Here is a 21127-nt window from a genome sequence, read left to right on the forward strand (position 1 = left end):
AGGGTTTCTTGCAGCAAGTAGGTCTGTAGTAAACGGTGAGTTGGTGTTTGGAATTTCCAGCTCTAATCCACTTGTTGAGAAGTATTCTTATTTACAGGTGACATTTTCTAGACAGGACTTGTAAACAATTACATTTTTTTTGTCTGAATGTGCATTTTATAAACAGCCGAAAGCAGAAATGACTTTCCTTTCTGCTTTACTTGATATTCTTAATGGGACTTCTGTCCTTTTAAGCAATGGAAAAATATAGAGAACACAAACAGCTGATGTATGAAGGTTAAATTCAGCCACAAAGATTACCAGCATGTTCCCACAGGAGATGAAAAGATTTGGGTTTTAGTTGACAAATGTATGACCATTTGGAGCATGTCCACTAGAAAAATCTCATGCATTGTTTTCTGAAAATATATTCACGAGAAGTATGCTAGCGTGCATAAAGTTCTTTCTGTTCTGTGTGGCAGGATCACCCCCCTGCCACCCACTTGCAGTCTGTTGACTCTGGTAGCACTTACTGACATCTACACAACCCAACCCCATCATTTGTTTAGTAAATATTTGATTCTCACAAAATCAAATCAGTCATGACGGGAAGCTGTTTGAGTGCGTGCTTCCACTTCAAAACCAGCTAAAACGGTTGTGAATGTTGCACAGTGGAAATGTGGGGAGTCAGGAAGTGGAGAGAGTTTCTTCAGAAATACCAGCTTAGCTGTGGTACAGATTCTACAACATTCAGTGATGTTAAATGTATACAGTGGGAATAACCATGCTCGTAGAAATAAAACATGTAAGGCACTTGAATAGCCGAGGAAATACTTTTGCAGAATGTGAGCTTTTTTGTTTTCTGTTTTTAAAATTATTTTTAAGTTGTGCAAATGTCTCTTAAATGTGCATTTGAAAAGTGACCTCATATTCAGTATCAAATTGCAGTAAGACCACCTTTTCTGACATACTTAGTAGGTATATCCAAAGCAGACGAAATCTGAGAAAAAGAAGAGCTTATTTTACAAATCCAGAATTTTTACAGAAGTGAATTTTCCAAAGAACTGAGGATTTAGGCTTCCAATATCACCTTGGAGTAGCTGGTTCTCTGTGACTTGCTGCAGGTCCTCCTGCATGTCTGTGGGAGACCCAGTGCTGGAACAAAACTATTTTTGTGCTTTTGGTGTACTCCCATCTTTCAATGGGAGAATTTATTTCATGGTGGATTGACTTTTCTATTATTTAAAGTGTGTATTGCAAATTAATCTTATTTGTCCTGTACCCTAGGGTGGCTGCTGTTTTAGTCATTTACACTTATTTTAATGTCCTGTGAAGTGGGAGGGAGCTTCCAAGTTGCACTTGAGAGCAGTAACAACTCTAAATCTCTGCCTTTTTTAGGAAGGGCCTTTTCTATGACGCACACCTCTGTGAAATCACCAGTCTCCAATGGCACCTTCAGCTTCGACGGCCAGGTGAGGAGCGACGGCCACGTCTATCACACTGTGCACAAGGACTCAGGTTTATACAAAGACTTGCTACACAAAATGCACCTGGACAGGGCCACTGATGAGAGGCCTGCTCAAGAAAACAACTACAAACTGTTACGACGCAACAACAGCTATACCTGTTACACAGCTGCTATTTGTGGCATGCCTGTGCATTCCTCCTTCAAGGCAGCAGATACATCCACTCCGGAGGACAGTGAGAAGTTAGTGGGAGACACAGTGTCCTACTCTAAGAAACGAGTTCGCTATGACAGCTACTCCAGCTATTGCAATGCAGTGGCTGAGGCAGAGATCGAGGCTGAAGAAGGTGGAGTGGAAATGAAATTGGCCTCTGAGCTCGCAGATCCTAACCGGCCCCCAGAAGATCCTGTGGAAGAGGACAAGGAAGAGAAGGACACGTCTCAGGTCCATCTACTTTTCCACTTCCTCCAGATCTTAACAGCCTGTTTTGGATCCTTTGCCCATGGAGGGAATGATGTCAGGTAAGAGGGTGAGATCTCACAAACCAGCGATTTTATAATTTACATCTTGGAGCAAGGTTTGACAGCTTGGGGATGTGGCCAGTCAGAAAACTTGTACAGGTAGATGATAATTAGTGCTGTGTCTTGCAAAGCTTGTTACACTGATGTCCCCAGTTCTTCTCAGGAGTTCGGCTGCTCAGTTGATGGTTTATTTTCTTCTCAATGGTACCATCTTTCCTGTTCTCTGCTAAGTTATTGTGGAGTAATTAGTTTAATTCTGGTTTAATTGTGGCAAGCTTTGAAGCACTGAGAGTCTCCCAGGGATCGGTGCCCTGGCATGCTGACCACTGTGAAAACAAACAAGATGGTCCCTGCCCTGCAGAGTTCACAGCTTATTTTAACTGCAAGATTGGAGACTATCAGCAAATGAGAGGTTTAGGCTATTTTTATCATTAGATGAATTTTCTCTCTCATCACATTGCATGGCAAGAAGAGGTGTGTGAAGAATGTCTTCATTTGGATTGCTCCAGCTTTTATAAAGCTCCCTTTGCTGAAGCTTTTGCTTTGAGTTTTCCAGCCACAAGCAGGGTCGAGGAAAATATGAGGTGGTGTATCACTACATAGCCCAAAAAATCTAACAAGCCTTGGAGTTATTTTGAAATTTATAAACTGCACATACAACCTCTCCAGCTGCCACAGCTCTCTTACCAAAAAAAAAAGGGAGATAACCCCTAGTAGGTCTGGGTATGTTCTTGTGGCCCATGCAGAGAGAGGACATGGGCTATGGCAAATCTACTCAGTTAAGATTCCCATCTCCTGGCAGGAGTTTTATCCACAGCTGCTGTCACTGCTGAATAACTCTTTTTTATGACAAAGGAAGCCGGTGAGTTCATCCCTCAACCATTTGGCTTAAGTGTGTCTGTCCTTAAACCCTGTGGCATTAACATCATTTCCCAGTAATATGGGAAAAGTATTGTCCTCTGAGAGTCTTTCCTCATGCTTGTATTGAATCAGCTGATAAAATCTTGGAGCTGGTCTTAGAAATGTTTATCTGCACCTCTTTGCCCTCCATTGCCTGGTCATGCCCTGTTGGAGAAACACCCATACATTCCACTCATTTGACCACCTGTTCACCTGTTTCCCTCTTTTTTTTTTTTTTTTTTTAATTCAGTGATGTATAGGACTTTTGATCAAAGGACCAAGGAAGTAGGCTCAGGGTGGAGCATTTTTTTGCCTTCCTTGTCTGCACTCACATTGCTCACCTGCTTTCAACATCATTTCATCTACACAGCTGCATTGCTCCCAGCCCTCTTGGTGGCACGTGGCTGAAGGCTGGTTTGTGTGTTTTTCCTCTGGAAAAATGGCATATTTCTTTTCCTTTAGCACTGGGCTGGATTGCCTCTTCCCAAGCCTGCACTGATCCACTTTAGTCCCATACTGAAGTCCCCCTGCGGTGGTGTGCTCGGAGGAGCTCCTTGTAGAAGCAGCAATCTTTTCGGGTTAGCTTGGGCTGTGCTGAGCCTCCTTCTTGCTGAACTCTTGCAGTTTTAGCTGTGTGCTGCTGGTGTCGGTTTCAGCATTTGCAGAGGGGCTTTACAGCATTCATAGCTTTCATAGTCCTCCTTAGGCATCTGGGCAAACACCATCCCACACAGCGAGAACGGTTATTGCTCCTCGCTGTTGTCAGCCACCCAATTTAACTCACGGCTCATCTCAAATACACTTAAAAACATGTTTCTGCCCTTCCCATCCAGACAGTGTCCTGGGAATTCAGAATAATGCTTTCTGAAGAGCCTTCTTGTCCTCGCTCTTGTTATTACTCACTTCATTACAGGGATCTGGCTCCCAGAAGGAGTCCAAGATGCCCTCACACAGTTATGTCTTCCCTCTGGATCAGAGGACACCATTGTGACTTTCTTTTCTCTTGGATGTTCTCTGCTGGTCAGGACTTCTGCTCTGAGCATACTGGGCAAGAGCAAAGACCCAGGGAGGCTGGTACCCAAGCTCTGGTGGTGACCAGCAGCAGGTGCCAAGGGGAAAAAATGTATGGAGAAGGACAAACAGCACCAATATTTCTTCTCATGTACTCTTCCTCCCAGCATCTATGGCCAAGGGGATGTATGTTCCAGAGCTTCTTGTCTACAGCTCTATTTTGATGGCTTTTTATCCCAGGACTTTGTCCCATTGCTTTCTGAGCTCCCCCCCCCCCCCTTTTTTTTTTTTTTGTTTATTTCTTTGCCCATGAGGAGGAATCCCAGTCTGTTTAACTGATGCCTATAAGGGAGCTGTCCTGCTCTTGCTGCACTTTCTGCCTCTCTTCCAGGTTGCCTTTTTGAGACTGCCTGCCTTTCATCCCACGGCAGCTTAATTTCCTGAAGGGCCTTGGCTGAGGGACCCTGCCAAAATCCCACTGGAAATCCAAACACGTTCAGCACGTCATGCCAAGGAGGCAGCACTTGGTTATGCAGAGATTTCGCTTGTGTCAGGTAGTCCTGCAGAGCTTCTAACTTGCATAGCAAACAAATGGATTTCCTTTGTTCCTTTTCTGAGGGAAAGCCATTGCAGAAAAATTGCAGCCTACAGCAGTAAGTGCCCCTGCCACTCTTTTATACCCTCTAGATGATGTCTACAGATATTCCTTGAGGACTGACATATTCATGCAAGCATCACTTGCCTTTTCTGTCACAGACAAGGGTAGTAGAGATTGTTTGAAGTGATCTGTAAGGATGTAGTCTGTTCAGAAATCAAATTTGGAGTTATCATAGGATAGTTTGGGTTGGAAGGGACCTTAAAGACTGTCTGGTTCCAACCCCTCTGCCACCGGCAGGGACACCCCCCACCAGACCAGATTGCCCAAAGCCCCATCAAGCCTGGCCTTGAGCACCTGCAGGGATGGGGCATCCGAAGCTTCTCTGGGCAGCCTGTGCCAGTGCCTCACTACCCTCTGAGTGAAAAATTTCTTCCTTCTATAAAATTTAAACCTACCCTATTTTAGTTTAAAGCCATTTCTCTTTGTTCTGTCAGTACACCCACTAACACAGTCCCTCCCCAGCTATCCTGTAGCCCCCTTTAGGCACTGGCAGGTTGCTGTAAGGTTCCCCTGGAGCCTTCTCTTCTCCAGGCTGACCAACCCCAACTTTTGGTCATTAGTAGGAGCTGGGAGCAGTGAAAGACAAGGTTTAGACTCTGTGCAGTATGATTTGTTGCATCAATAGCCTATTTTCCCCAGAATTCTCCATTTGGACTGGCTTGTTGCCTTGGCAATATCCTTTCCTGAAAATTCGTATTATTTTGTGTTTTCCAGATCTCTACTTCTGTCAGTGTGATCTTACCAAACTTGCAAGCAAGCATATGTTTTTATTAAATGCTTTTTATTCCAAGATCTCTTTTAAGCTGAATTCATGTAAGTGCAAAACTGAAAAAACAAGTTAGCTTAATTTTGTCAGCTGCTAGAAATGCAAGAGGACAGCCATGGGTATGAGATCTGATCCTGGTTTGCAAAGGGACCCATCCCTACAATTGTACTTAGTTCCAGCTAAACATTAGAAACTAAAGACCCCTCTGTGCGATAAAAAGGCTGAGTTGATACAATGCTCAGGGTCTTCAGGTATCTATGCTGTGGGTGATATAGCACAGACATTTTGCCAGTCTGTGTCTAGCAGAGCAAAACACTTCTTAGTGGGCTTTCAGTTCCTCAGCATGTCACATAAAGATCTGCAGAGCTCAGGAAGCAATTTACAATCTTAAAAATAATGCAGCAGGACCTAGCTAATAGCACATCTTTCTGTCCACATTTCAGTGAGAAAGCCATCGTTGGCATTACGTCTTCCACCGAGCACTGCTATTTTTTCCTCTCCCTCCCTTGTTTCCCTTCCTTCTGTTCATTTTAAGTGCTGCTGCTGCTTCCCTATTCTTTCTCATCCTTGAATCATGTCATTAAAATCCAGCTTTCCTCCGCATTTGGTTTTAAGCTCCTCACTCATACATTCAGGGCAACACCTACTTCATCCACATCTTTTTTTTTGGACTCGTCTCCTCCATTTTCCTTCCGTGTCCCAGAGCTGTCTTTCCTCCCACGTGTTCTCTTTATTTTCCATCAGGCTCTTTGCTGCTATTACTGGAAGGGACAGGAGCAGATCAGAGGAGCAGAGAGAGAAAAATTAAAACCTAATAGAACAATTTCAAGCTGCATGTAGTTAAATGTTTGATTAGGTCTGGAACAGGTCTGGAACACAAGACAGTAGTGTATGGCATGGACTGAGCCATGATGCAGCTCTGAAACTCTTGATGGAGCAGAAGTGCCTCAGATGGTCTGGATAGCACATTAGTGGGAAAGAATCACATGGGAATTTCCCTTGTTTCACTGCCCAGACCTTTTCTCTGGACTAGGGAGAGTTAAATTAGGATTTTGACTTTGACTTCAGAACTCAGCACGAGGTTAACTAGACCCCGGTCTCTTCAGAGATGCCTTTCAGCATCGAGGCGATACCAGCAATCTTTGCTGTGGGCACCGATGTGGGTGGCTGGTGTTTGAGCCGACAGCGACGGGGATGCAGGCCGGGGCAGTTGTGTGTTAGAAGAAAGAGGGAGCCGTGGAAGCTCCTTATTTGGGTGACTGCTTTGTTCAGACCATCCCCTCCTGCCCGCCTGCTGCAGCCCTCGGCAGCTCCGGGCGGAGGATGCTGGAGCCCTTCCAAGGCTGGGACCAAGCGAGCTGGGCCCGGAGCCTTGTGACACTCCGGTGCACATGGGCTGAATGAAATCTAAAGAATTTAAAATCCCAACGAAATGTGTTGGGACAGAACCTCTGAAAAAATGTTGTTGTTGGATTTAATCAGCGGCGCCAAGCGAGCAGGTCGCACTGGCTCAGCACCCAAGCACAAAGGGAGCACGTCAGGTCATCGCAAGGGCAACGGGAGAATAAAAAGGGCAGGATGGAAAATAAAAGCCCCGGGCCAGGAGCGTGACAGGGGGAGAGCTGCCAGCTTCCTAAACGCTTGTTCAGAGCCAGCTTTCCAGAGAGGCTGGGCTTTGTTGGTCATCGGGGATTATATGCACCTATGGCTGAGCTGGACTGAGCTTGTTTTCTGTAAATACAGGTTTGTTCAGCAGGAATCCCGATGATCCACAGCTCGGTGCCGCAGCCACAGCAGCCTACAGAGTTACTGTATAGGTGCGGGCAGTGGGAGAGCCACCGAAGCTGTAGGGCCCACGCTGCGTACCAAAGCCTGAATTAAGCTGTTCCTGAAAGCCAGGGGAGTTTGTCAGGCTGCTTTGGCAATGCTGGAGAGAATCGACAGACCCATAAGCATCTCCTGTGCTTTGCTATGGGGTCAGGAATGAGAAAGTTGGGAGCAAATGGTGCTTTTGCCCCACAGCACATCCAAGCAACTGGGAAAATGTATGGCTAACCTCGGGCAGCTCCAGCACAAGGCACTGGTTAGCCAGCCGGGCATCCCTCTGGCATCTTGGGCAGGTTGTCCATGCTGGAATTGGCCAGCAATGCTAGAGGTGGCTGCCAGGACTTTACCAGCACAGGCTCAGGCTTGACGAAGAACAACTCTTGTATTGTCCAGACAGTTCAGATTATGTTATTGAAGATGGAATTAAAACTGTTTCAGACCTAGAGTAAAAATATTTAGTATTTATATATTTCTAGATATTCTTTCAGTGTTTTAGAAGCTGAATTGCTACCAGATAGGGAAGACATTGATATTCGAAGCAATGAAAGTGAAACTAGAAAATACCTGTTTACCCAGAATACAGTGAAAGGAAACTTCTCTCTTCACCTTCCTACAGGCTTAACTGGAGTTATGGGTCAGAGCACACCAGCTGCACTGGGACTCACCTTCTCCCTTCTTCCCAGAGTAAATGCAAGGGGATGAAAGGAAGAAAGGGCCAGAACATTGTCAGTACCTCACTGCACGCAGAGAGCTTAGTGGGATTCGGTCTCCTGGCTGAATAAGGGGTCTATGGGAACTATAATAAGGCCAGATTACAAAATGAATATTTCTTCTTTCCTGCCTGAGAGCTGTATTCAAGATCACTTAGCATATTTAGGAAGCTTATCTGTCCATTATGATTACCAAGAGCAGCCTGAAATCTGATTTCTTCAGTTTTTAATAGCAGTCCGTCCTGCAGGTGCAGCCAGTCTCCTCAGTAGATGTGAATCTTGTGTCCTGAAGTGCTCAGGTAGGTGCCACCTGAACTGTGCCATCACTTTCTTGCCTTGCAGGCTAGCAGGAGAAGAGCAGAAGGAAACGAGGAGCTTTCTCCTTGCTACACAGGCGTTTTTGGGAATGGCTCATCCCTGCCGGTGGTGCAGCTCAGTACCATTTGGAAGAGGCATTTCTTCCTGGGTAGTTTTGCCAACCCTGTCTGTCCAAGAGGTGGGAATGGCAGAAATGTGCATTCCTGTGCCCTGGTAAAATGCAATCTGCTCTCTCCTGCAATGTGCAGAGAGTTACAGTTTCAGGGCCATCAGTTACAACACACAGCAATGAGCTACAGGAAGAAATATGTAGACTTCATGACTCATAACACGCCCAAAGCTTGTACTTTATGGGCCATAGCTGTGTCACACTCTTATGGAGCTATGGTGTACACAATATTTCAAAACTGTAGGTTGTAGGAACCAGGATAAAAGCAAGAGCCTTTATAATCTGATATCACTAGAGATGAGGACGTATTTTTTCCTGTTGGTTCATACACGTATACCTTCCCTGCACCCTAACTTGGTTGTGTGATGTCTCCAGGCGTCACTGCAGTAAAGATGGAAATATCAGCCCACGTATTTTCCCAGTGGAAAGTTCAGAGGGCAGCTTGCTGTCATTTGGGAAATCCTGTTTTGGAAAATACTTGAATGACTGGGGAATTTGTAACTGTATGTGTAATACTGGAAGTTTAATATAGATTTCTCAGTTATTTTGCTTGTACTTCAGTTTGAGTCAGTGGTGATGTGTGTGCTGAGCTTCTTTCAATCAACCAAAAAAAAAGGGGCAAAAACACAATCTGAGTTTCAGGTAGCAAAGAATCAAAGTGTGATCGGCACACAGTCTGTAGCAACTTACTACCCCCTCTGCCCCCAATAAATAGTTAGGTAATAGAAGTGTTTTTAGTACACAAAATATTATGGCAAGTTGCCTGAGGTTTGGTGATTTACAGAGCACTCAACTGATGGCATCCTTTCACTACTGAAAAAAAATCTTACTTTTTATTTTAAAAAGTTGTAATCCTTGTTCCTACAGAGAAAGACCTGCACATGTGACCCAAGAGCATGTAAAAATCTCTACTTGCATGCATGTGTGTGCGTGTGTGTGTGCATTGCAAACTGGTAATTTCTAAGCCTGTCCCAAGATAGCTGCATGTTTTTTTTTGTTGTTGGTAATACTATCTGTCTCTCAGGGGAGAGAAGAAGCCAACCCTATTTATAGTTCAGATGCACTGTCAAGTGCTGTCTTTCACAACAGCTTTATAAATGCTTTGGGACAGATTCTCAGCTGGCACAAACGAGCAGGAAAAGAGAAGTCATGCCAGTTTCTGTTAGCCGAGAAAGCTAGCAAAATAACCAGGAGGGTCAGCAAGCACTTCAGATACAGTCCAAGCCACCCCACCGCGCCGCGGTGACCCGTGTCTGCAAGTGCAAGCGCTGCCCTAGGTGGCTGTTAATCCTGGGTCACGCGTCTGGAGATGGCAAACGGCGCCACGCACTGCGAGCAGCCAGCAGAGATGGTAAAAAATACTGGGCATGGAGTGCGTGCTTCGTGACAGGGTCAGGAGCTGGGCTTCTCTCGCCATAATGTGTTAGAAATTCAGCATACGATTAACTTGCAATGGCAAGGGCTCTGTGGAAAAATGTGTATTAGATGTACGAAACTAAAGCAGTAGTGTGATAAGAGGAGCTCGTCTCAGCTTTTTAACCGAACGGCTAAATAATGCAGTAATGTGTTCAAAAGCATTTCAGCTGCATAGGAACCTAATGGCATCTTTACAGAGATAGAAGCAGACAGGGGTTCAGTCCCCCTAGGTGACCATTGCAGGATTTTTTTTTTTTTTTATCTTCTCCCTCTAAACTACCGCAAATAAGACTTTTCCAGATGGGACTCCAGCATGAAGATGAGTTGGTTATGGCAAGCAAAAGAGCTGTAGCGGGAGAGTAAGAGAAAAATCACAACTTAAAAATACTTGTGAAACGAGTCTTGGCCAAACGCTTGGAAGATTTTAGGTCTGCTTTCCTGCTGATCGTGTCTTGAGTCAAATGAGACAGAACTCATGCAAAATATTTCGCAAACCACATCCCGATGTGGCCAATGCCCTTGTGGTTCATCTGCTTAGTCACTCAACTGTAGGAGACATCTGTTCACCACAACAGGTCTTAAAGCAAAGTATCTAACAACTCCTTTTTTACTGATGTCTTGTCCCTCTGTTACTCTCCTTATGGGACTGGTTGTCTTCTACTGATGAATTCTTCTAGTCCCAGGGATGGCTGTGTGCACATGGTAGAGGCAATGTCTGTGCATGTGGTACCAAGATCCTAGTCTTGGCAGGACTTTTGTGGTGGGACAGGACTGATGGCTTCTTCAACGGCTGTTCCCTGCTGGTGTAGGAAGTGTTGATGCCACAAGCCCCTGGGGCTGGACTTACTGAACAAGCCCAGAAACTGAAGGAGCCTCCCAAAGAGCCATGCAGGTGGTAGATTGGAGGCACTGCCAGTTTGCTAGTTGTTGGTAGCCTCTTGCAGGTATTCAGACTGGGAGATGCAGTTGTTCGTAGGAGCCAAATGTTTAAGCCACATGGAGCACAATTTACAGGGAGAGGAGAAATGTCCCTCTGATATAGGTAGATACTCAGTATTGTAGATACCCATGTTTTCCAACATCCAAAATCCAAAATTACCTTTTGGGCTTTCTCGGTATGCGCTGATCCAATGCTCCTCTGCTTTCTTTCCATCCAGGGGTGGTATCAGAAGTGCTCCCCTCTGTGGAGTGGTGTGATCTCTTCTGATCTTTTTGGCAGCATGATGCACTCCGATCCTCCAGGGCTAGGAATAAGTTAGCAGCCCGGTGTTGCCACAATAAGAAAATAACCTTTTCTTTGAGGATTAAGCTTAGTTGATTCACAGAGGTGTAGCATTTGCAAATAATTAAAACTGGATTTAGGTACAAAAGAGCATAGTTTTTTGCTGTAGGTTTTGAATCCTTTTCTGTCTTCCCATTTACATTAGGACTGACAAATATCCATACATAAGCTCTTCAGAACAGTCAGGAATTGGTGCCTGGGCTTGCCCCAAAGGCACTTGTTATTTTCAACGGGGAGGTTGTCCCCATGTCGCACAACACTACAAGAAGGGGTGATCAGTTTTCCGTTTATTCATCTGATCAGTGTTTTAGCTGAAAGTACATTGAAATGACTTCCTCTTTTTCATGCACAATCAGGCATGAAAACATGCATGTCATTTAATCTGCACCTGCAAATGCTGGCCAAGAAGTTGCAAGCCAACTTTAATTAGAAATGCTTTAATCGAGCATCTCTTTTTCCTTCAAAGCAAAAAAAATCTTCCATTCAGACACTAAGGACCTTTCACATATCATCACTTCACTCACACATTCACAAAAACTCAACAAATCAAATGCATACTCAAGCACAGTATCAGACCAAGTGTTTTTGCTAGTGGAAATCACTCTTTGATTAAAGTGTATTTAGTTCTTCATCATGCTATCCAGTGTCTTCAAACCCACTGCATTTTATTATTCATGTTAGCTCACTAATTAATCTCCAGCAGTTTCCTCAAAATCTTTAAGAATTATTCATTCCTTTTCATATCAAAGAGCATTTTCAAGTACTTTTGTTTGCCTTGCGGCTTGAAGGTTGTTGTGTGTGTTTACAGGGGAATGTGCCTTCCTGGTCACTGTGCCCCGGGAGCACTCCTGGGGTTTTGGAGCTGGGTTTCTCACGAACCAGGACAAAGGAAGGAGGAGTGTGTCGTGTTGCTCAGACACACCAGACTCAACATTTGATGTTAAAAATGGCCCTTACTCCAACTGTGTGCTTTGGAGTGAGACCAGTGGCTAAATTTAGGCAGGGTGAGCATAGCTGTCAGTCCCACACGCGGTGTTCGCCACCACCCACTCTCCATTATCATTTTACAAAGAGAGGAGCTTCCTGTTGGTGTTCAAACATTTTGAATGACATTGGACAGGTTTGCTCTGCTCTTCTTGTTATTTAGACATGATTGCAGCGCTGCTGTGCTATTCATGCTTTTACAAATTGTGCTAAATGCTGTTCAGCAGGACAAGCAGCCACTTGGTTCAGCAAAAGAACTGAAAAAAAATGTGATGACAAAGTTCTTATCTGCTTTTTAGTAAGTATTTAAGCCTCTAAAGTAACTGTCTGCCAGCTTCCGAGTTTTTCTGCTACCTCTTGTTTCGAGAAATGTAATGATTTATTTGGAATAAGCAAAGTCAGAAGTCTGCCTCCAGGCTCTGAAGTGTGAGTAAGGCACCAGTATCAGGTGAGCAGCCTGAGGAGTGGAGACTTCAGTGTTGCTGACGTTCTGTGTATTTCTAGATAGTAAGAGTGGGATAGCGAAAAAAGCTTATACCAGCTCGGCATCACCAAGGAGTCTTCTCTGATCCAGCCCAACCAGCTCTGCAGTGCCTTTAGAAAGGACTTAAGTCACCTTCCTGGATGCATTCTGATTGTATCTCCAAAAGATGCAGGTTGTCAGACTAGATAATGTTTGCATCTTCTTCTCTAGATGGAAATTTTTTTCATTAATTTCCTTCTTTGCCCAAAGGAGATCATTTAAGCCTTGAATTTTACAGGTGAAGAGCTCTTGATTTGGTAACCTTTGAGATAATTTCAACACAGTACTGAAAATGCTGCTTCTTTGTCCCAGAACAGACATATGAGATATTGCCAACTCTGACATTTCAGGAAATGATTTGTTAAAGACAAATTGCTTCCAGTGTTTAGTATAGTTATCAGTGGTGAAGTGACATCTGAAAAAGCAACACAATAAGAGTCCGGTGCTGCAACCTTCAGAAGTGAGAAAATGTTTTGCCTGTAAGGTCAACTCAGAGCGGTGCTGCATGCACTGTGGAGAAAAATCATCCAGAAAAAAAATCCCATTCAAGGCAATTACCTGCATTTTTATAACTCAGGCGATGTTTTTGTGTTTCTCCAGCAATGCGATTGGTCCGCTCGTTGCGCTCTGGCTGATCTATGAGCAAGGTGGTGTCATGCAAGAGGCGTCAACTCCTGTCTGGCTGCTGTTTTATGGAGGCGTTGGGATCTGCGTGGGTCTCTGGGTCTGGGGTAGAAGAGTTATCCAGACCATGGGTAAAGACCTCACTCCAATCACACCATCAAGGTAGGCGCGCAGTTGTCGTAACGCTGTATGAACCTTGTGTGTGAACCAGTCTGGGAAACTGCTGCTCTAGTATTTTGTCTGTCTGCTGTTTTTGCTGTGCTTTGATTTTAATGATAACCTGGCTTCGACTTCTGCGTCTTTCTAAAAAGAGGAAGGAAGAAAGAAAGGAAGGAAGGATGAAAAAAGAAAGAAAGGATGAAAAAAAAGAAAGAGGGAGAAAGAAAGAAAAGATATCCTTGTAAACTAACACGGAGTGGGTTTGGACATAGTCTACGTGAGCAGAGTCTTCTGCTGGTGCCCTAACTAACATGCCAGAAGGTGCTTGTGGAAGTGGCGAGTATACAATGGCTTTCCCAGTATGCTTCAGACCATTAAAGACATATGTATTCATTACAGTAATTTTTGTCCTTGATGCATACTAGACCTCTGCTGGTGCTTAGCTGAATCACTAATTAGGCATGATTCACTGCAGCGTAGACTAGCAAAAGTTCCTGACGCAATGAGCCGTGCTGCCGGTTTACTGCAGGTGACTAGCCTGTACTGTTTCCATTATTCAGCAGTTCCTTGCTCTCTTAACTTTATTTCTGTGACAAAAATCAGTCGGAGATAAACGATTGAAGAAGAAACAGGTAAGACTTTGGCACACTGCATGGTATCAGTCCGAGCTGATGCAAAGAGTGATTGTGAAGTGTTTTCTTATGCTTCCCGCAGTGGATTCACTATTGAGTTGGCTTCGGCGTTCACAGTTGTGGTAGCTTCCAATGTTGGACTTCCTGTCAGTACTACACACTGCAAGGTATGCCTTCGCCGAGAGACTGCAGTCAGGGCAGTCTGGACTGTTCACCTTAAACTGTGCTGCTCGAACCAGTGGATAATGGCACGTTTCTGTAAGGGAAACACGGAGAGGGGAAGATGCCTTTAAAACAAATCAGGCTTCTAAAAAAACGGACTGGAGTTGTCACAGTAAAGCTGTTGCAACTGGGCAAGACAGCCAGCTGAGCGTGGACTCCTTAGCAGTGGTTGAGGAAAAACATCACTTACTGGCACATGGCCTCAATCTCAAAGCAAACAATTGCAGGGGCATGTGGCAATGAAGAGCCTGGTTCCCTCCAAAGGTGCCATTTGAACCTGGTCATGTAGCGTTTCTCCCTTGTTCAGAGGCTGCGCACCATTCATCATTTATACTTCACTTTCTTGATAAGTGCATGGCATGGGATTTCCTGCATATAACTCTTTTACTACAGGTTTTCCATCTGTCTTTTTTTTATTTCTTCACAGTGGATTTTGCATTGAAGTAATGTGTGCGCTAACGGTACTTGTAGCCTCAAATGTGGGTATTCCAATAAGCTCCACCCATTGCAAGGTATTGGAGTTTGCAGTGATCCCATCAGTAAATCACATCACTAGGACAAACCATAACAAAATACAAGAGATAAAGATTGTTGCAGATTGCCTTCACTATGTGATGCACCATGCAGACAGCGATTGCAAAACACCAAGGACTGCATCTAAAGCAAGTGCAGCTGAGCAAAGTCGGAATTACAAGTAATTGCACAAAAGTGTGGAATGTCTTTGATCCTTGCTTGATCATATTGAACTAATATAGACTTCTTAAAATAACATAGGCTTGTAGTTTTTGTGATCCAGGTTACATGTAGTTTACAGCCGCTTGGATGAAAAGCAGTGTTACATCCTTACGCTAATATTTTAATGTCTCTCTTCTTTTAAACCAACTCATCTTCACTTTTGTGCATTATAATACAGAATCTGCCCCCTGTAATTTGTTCTTTGAGCACATATATATGTATATATTTTTAAAAGCCCAGCTTGAACTGTAGATAAGCTCAGTAAAGGGCAGAATTTAATTGTGTCATATGCAGTAGGAGAAAACGTGTAGGGCTTGTAGGCAACACAGACTGCTTGGACATTTGCACTGCCAGAAGAACACGGTGGGCATTTGGAATTTGGTTCCCCAGCAAATTTATATGTCAAATATTCCTTCTCTCTTCCCTTTGCTTGCACTCTTGGGCACTCAGAGCTGACTGTACACCTCACCCTCTGGCAGGGTATGGGGAGGACTCCCTGAAATCAGAGCTGCAAGGACCTCTGCTTTGGGATGCACCACCAAGCCCTAGCAGGATCAGATCCTGTGGGATTTGCTGCTGCACTCTGGGGGCCTCTGAGCTCTCCCAGCTCTGCTAGTGCAGGATTTTGGGGCTCACTGCCCCGCAGCGTGGCAGGCAGACGGCGAGACGCCAGGCAGGCTCGCCTGTGACATTGAAAGAGTCTTGAAATGCACACATCCTGCAGAACACCCAGAGTTAGTTCAATTGGCCTTTTCTAGTGAAAACCATTTCTTCAGAAAGCTCCCCTGTTGCAAAATCATTTCTTTCTTTCTGCTGTAGAGTCCTTTGAGCAGTAGCCAAGCCTGGGCTGCTCTGAAGGGCTGTTCACATTTCCCAGTATTGGCCTAACTCCGGTTCCTCTGATTTGAGCAGGGGAAGAAATAATAACAACATGAGCCACTTGTGAAAATGCTACCCCTAAAACACCTCCCTTTCAGCTGACTGTAAGTCAAATGCCCAATGAGAAGAAGAATTTGCCAGGGAGAATAATGCAGCTTTGATTATCCGCCCTGTGTGCCTGGAGCATTTTGTCAGCTGTCAGAAAAGAGAAAATACACTTTGGTGCAGACAAATAGACTGACTTTGAATGTAAAAGGGAAATTTCTTGGAAGCCATCAGCTAATGAGAGGGCTGCATTAGAATGTATTCATTGACTCGACACAGTTAAAGGCTTGGTCTTTTTGAAGGGCAGGGCACAATAACTCTTTGAAAATTACTTCCATAAAAGCAGTTAATGCAGTTAGGCTGTGCCTGCTACCTGCAGTTTGCCATGTATAATTAGATGGGATGTTCTTAATGGGAAGATCCACCTCTCAATAGGATTAGGCTGTTCCAGGATGTCACGTTATTACACCCCATTCCATGTTTCAGCAAAACAAGATCTGGAGTTGAGAGACCAACTGGTCAACGAAAGATAAAGCAAGCACTTAGAATAGATATGTTCATTGTTTCCTTCAAGGGCCCAGGGAAGGTAGAAAGGAACAATTAACTGTCGTTCACTCCATGGGGAAATGTCTCTCACTGCAGAGTTTGCTACAGACACATCAGAGAAGCAGTTGCCATTGAGACAGAAATGCCTTTTTTAAAAATCAGCAGAAATATTATTTTGGCTGTTCAGCCTCTCTTGAGGTTTATCATGGAAAAGCTGGTGTGCTGTGAATACATGCCTACCCCATCTTCTTCCCAGGTAGGCAAGTGGTCAGTGCTGAGGCTTACACACAGTGCCTGTTGTTTATTACACAGTGTGAGATCTAGAAACAGATATTTCTCAGCTGTAAGGGAGTCAATGTGTTGACATACTGAGATAGAGTGCAGGAGTTAGGGTTTTTTGTGTGCAAAAGCAACTTTGCTGAGGTCATGCTGTCAGCTCTGTTTTGCTCTTACTGTTTGGAAGGGGGTTGTAAGTATTCTCTGTGTTGCTATTATGAAATTAAAATAGTCTGAGTATGATTTTGATGCATCATTGCACGGAAATAAGGGAGCCAAATGCATTTCTGTAATTCCTGTTGTTCTGCTCTAAGCAGAGCATACTGAAGGCAAACTGCACTGGTTTCATTCAAACCAATCTCGAAGTAGATGTCATCTGAAATTCCACAGCTGGTGTAGTTGCCCTACACCAAAGTTTTAGCTACTCTCCTAACCTTTAGTCCATCTGAATCACGATTAATCAACTAAACTTTAACAATGTTTAAAACAGATTACCAATGCCGTCATTGCTGATACCTTTTAAATTTCAGGAAGGACTCAGAGATTACCGTACGTAGACTGCAGGCTTGCTCAGAAAGCAATGCTCCTTGTCACAGCATGCCAGACTGGTGCTAAAAAGTTGCAAAATATAAAGCAGAGCCTAACAGCCAAGCTGCTGGAAAAAGCACTGTTTCCTTGGATTAACGCTTTGAGATACTCAGAAGTGGGGGGTTCCTTTCAGTTGGGCAAGATGCTGCTTTTTCTTGAGATTCCCACAAGGCACAGGCATCACGCTCCACCTGCTAAGCACAGCCTAACACGTTGTCCAGTCACGGTGTATCCAGATTAAATATTATTTAGCACATTTCCTTATTGGATCAAGTTTGATAACCTATAGACAAAACAATAAACAAACCAAACCAAAAATTTTAGTTTCACTCCCTTAGATTTACACCTCCTGTAAGGCACAGTCCTTCAGGGAATTTCACACTAGTCCTTTGGCACAGTCTTGAAGCTGACCTTCAAAGCATTGGGTCTGCTCCTCCATAATGACATCTCACACTTTCTTTAAGCCAAGGCCTTTCCAGTCCTAAAGTATCAAGGTCAATTTTATCTTGTTCTATCACAGGAGCATTTGACTTTGTGAGAGTGATAAGGTCCTCAACAAAGAACATTCATCTCTAAAAAGAAACGTTAGGCAGTAGTAAGAAGTTAAATAGATATTAACAAAAGATGGATTGGATGTCCCTGTCCTATCTCACACTCCGGCGTTTATCATTTCCCTAGCTTTGCACATCAGTCCCTTGGTAATCTATTGGCAGGGACTGATACGTCCATTAAGAAAATGAGCAGGGAATAGGAGGCAGGGATGGCATTTCAGGCTGCAGAAAGGGAACAGAAGCCCAGCCGTGTCTTGGAGTTTCATTTTGTTCAAAACTGAATATTCATTCCACGTTTCTTGCTGCTTTACCATCTGCTTTGAATAGAGCTGCATGGATATACATAGGTTTGTTAATGGCAGAATGCCACTTCCAGGGCAGAAAGGAAAGCACTTCTGAAGTTTTTACCATATTTTTGCATCACTTTGCATTGGAAGCATTTTTCTCAACACATTTCTTTCCTAAAAAATAATATGCTTGGTTTCACATCCGAGTTCACGAACTGAAAACACGTTTGAGAGAAAATAGCTTTGCCCATACTGCAGTGTGTTTTATCATCGAAAATACCGATCTCTCCAGCTGCCCTGGTAGCAGTGCAGGATATTTTGGTGGTTAACCCATTCCCCACTTGAAGCCAGACTTCTCAATGTAGTTTGCACGCCCCCTAGCATCAGGCCGATGTATTCTTACGCAGGGAGGCTGTTAGCTCTGGATGCTTTGCTTGCTGGCAGGTCCAGAAAGGCTGGGTTTCCTAACAGGGCACAGAGTGATGGGCTTGACTGGAGGTGCTTATCGTCACCAGAGGCTCTTTCATCTCAGTGCCCCAGTTTCCAGCATCGCCTGGTATCAGCTGACTGGCATTGGTGCAACTGCGGGCACACTGGGGGCGCTGGGATGTACCCCTCACATTTGCCTTCTCTCCCTCCCGTGCTCCCAAGGTGGGCTCTGTGGTGGCCGTCGGCTGGATCCGCTCCAAGAAGGCCGTCGACTGGCGCCTCTTCCGCAACATCTTCTTGGCCTGGTTCGTGACTGTCCCAGTGGCTGGCTTGTTCAGCGCCGGGGTGATGGCGCTGCTGGTGTACGGTATCCTGCCTAACGTCTGAAGAGCTGAGAAAAGGGGAAGTGGCCAAGCTAGTACCGAGGGGAGAAGCGTTCCCTTGAAAGGACCGGTCGGAGAGGTTCCATCTTCCATATCTAACTTCTTATCTGCTGTATATAACAATGTGTCATATTGGTGACATGGTGATGTGGTGCCATTTCTTATATATTAAAGAAATATATATGCATATAGTAGGTAACAATACCTAAGTTATATTATTAGTGGGGTGAAAATAATTGCCTAGAATTTAATATTTAGTAAAATTTGTACATAGTGTATCATTTTGGTGGCAATTTTTTAATCTTTTGAAGAAGAGTATGGATTAGGAAATGTTTCTTGTCCATTTGATATCAGAAGAAGCGAGGTACAGGACTGCATAACACATGACTTTTTTTAAAGCTATTAAGATACTGGAACAAAATGTGCATAAGTGCTTTTCATAAGATAACTGTTCATATCATATTGATCTTTGTGTATCATAGCGTAACGGTTATGGCTTTGTAAATACTTACAAACAGTAACTCTTAAATGGTGCATTTCCCTCATATATTTTGGATAAGAAAGTTTAGGAAGTACCAAAGAAGCAGGGGAATAGCTTGCCAATAATACGTTGTTGTCTACACGTGTGGGTGTGTGTTGTGTTTCTCCACCTCTAATTTAATGTTGTTTCACTGAGCTACCAGCAGCAAGGCTGGGATTGTACTCTTCATGTCTTAATGTAACTAAAAATGAAACAAACAAGCAAAAAGCACATAAGAAAGCTAGTTCTACTCATTCTTGTTGCTTAGTAGGCAGAACACTGTCGTCCATGTTAGCTGGCAGTACACAGACTTCATTTTGTGAAGTGTCTCACTGCTCACCTCCTTCCTTTCCCCACAAGCCCCGGCCCTGTTGTCCTGCCATCAGTCACAGGCACCAGCACAGACCATCGGTCTCCTCCATCTCCATCCGGTGAGCCACCAGGAACGGGGCTGCCTGGCACGGCTGCCTGGGGCAGGAAACCAGCCCAGCCCTGCATTCGTGGCTGGGGGTTTCGGCTGCTGGTAGCCAGTGCTCAGGATGCGTTTTTTCACAGCAGCTCAGGGGACTGACACGGGAGATGGCGAGCTAAATCCCTGCACAGCTTCGGAAAGCACATTTTAATGAAGGTTACTGTTCAGTGGGTGGGAGGTGAAGGGCAAGGCATGTCTGGAGGAGGTTTGGGAATCTATTACTGTTTAAATGCTGCTAAAATTTTGATAAACGGTCTTGGTACTCCATTGTGACTTTTCCATTGGTCATTCATACTAAATTTATAATAAAAAGATAAACAGCCCCGATCACTGTTTGCCTTTCAGTTTTTTCAAGTGTTATTCAACCACATCAGCTGTGCTGGGAAAGGGCACTGAAGCAGAAAAAGCTCCCTGGGCCGTGCCATCTCCAAGGTGGTGTCCATGTTGCCAACCACGAGAACACTGCATTGTTCCCAGTGATATTTGTAATGAATTTGAAAAGTGTAAAGAAAGTCCTAGAAAGCTGAAGAAAGGAAAGGTAACCAAGTGTAGTTGTGCTGGCTGTTGGGGAGTTGTTAATGAGCAGCAGTGGAGAAGTTAAAAGAGGAGACATGCAAGTATAACATGCTGGAGGGGAGGAGGAAACAATTTCAGCATTTTAGTCTATCACAATGTATAAAAACCACAATGTACACAGCTTGAAAATCAGAACAGGATCCCAGGGTCCTGTTCAGCCCCGTTCCACAGCTGATGCCCCCATACACAGTGATCACCTACTGCGGTCTATCCAGCCAGAGGCAGTTTGGGTGATGGCTGCCACGTGTGCTGAGGTTGGTGTTGGGTTGGGAGCAGCCTGTTTTCATCCTGATCCTCCTGACCTCATCCTCAGTGAGCAGGGAAGAGGAGGAAGCTCCTGCAGCCCAGCTGAGGTGCCAGGAATCACATTAGGATTCTGCAGCACCCCAAGTGCCACCCCACAGGCCAGGGCTTTGCAGCTTTGTCCCCTCATGGGTGCTATTTGGGTCCTCACTCAGTCTGTGGGCAAGAGTCCCGTGCTGGTAACAAGGAGGTATCAGCCTGTGGGACCATAGGGGTTTGGGCCCAGCAGCAGCAGCTGAGCCGGGCAGTGCCTGCCTCAAAGAAAAAGGTGAGAAAATATGATGGAAAGGGCTCAAGGGTTGAGATAAGGACAGGGAGATCACTCAGCAATTATCATGACGGGCAAAACAGACTCAGCACAGGGAGATTA

The 21127-nt window shown here is 44.6% G+C and overlaps 1 protein-coding gene across 5 annotated transcripts in view; it reads left to right on the forward strand.

Annotated features, from left to right (window-relative positions):
- Window positions 1-20205, forward strand: part of SLC20A2 (solute carrier family 20 member 2) — a 55577-nt gene extending 35372 nt beyond the window's left edge. For 4 of the 5 annotated variants that reach the window (XM_084285783.1, XM_084285781.1, XM_084285782.1 and 1 more), the window contains exons 8-11: window positions 1378-1966; window positions 13131-13316; window positions 14028-14112; window positions 18726-20205. In XM_084285783.1, coding sequence (XP_084141909.1) covers window positions 1378-1966; window positions 13131-13316; window positions 14028-14112; window positions 18726-18890 — 1025 coding nt within the window. In that variant the 3' untranslated portion in view covers window positions 18891-20205. The remainder of the gene's footprint in view (window positions 1-1377; window positions 1967-13130; window positions 13317-14027; window positions 14113-18725) is intronic. The other variant, XM_084285785.1, reaches the window with a different exon arrangement.
- Window positions 20206-21127: the final 922 nt, after the last annotated feature.

The sequence above is a fragment of the Netta rufina genome (genome assembly GCF_964035555.1).
Source record: "Netta rufina genome assembly, chromosome: 4".
Classification (NCBI taxonomy): domain Eukaryota; kingdom Metazoa; phylum Chordata; class Aves; order Anseriformes; family Anatidae; genus Netta; species Netta rufina.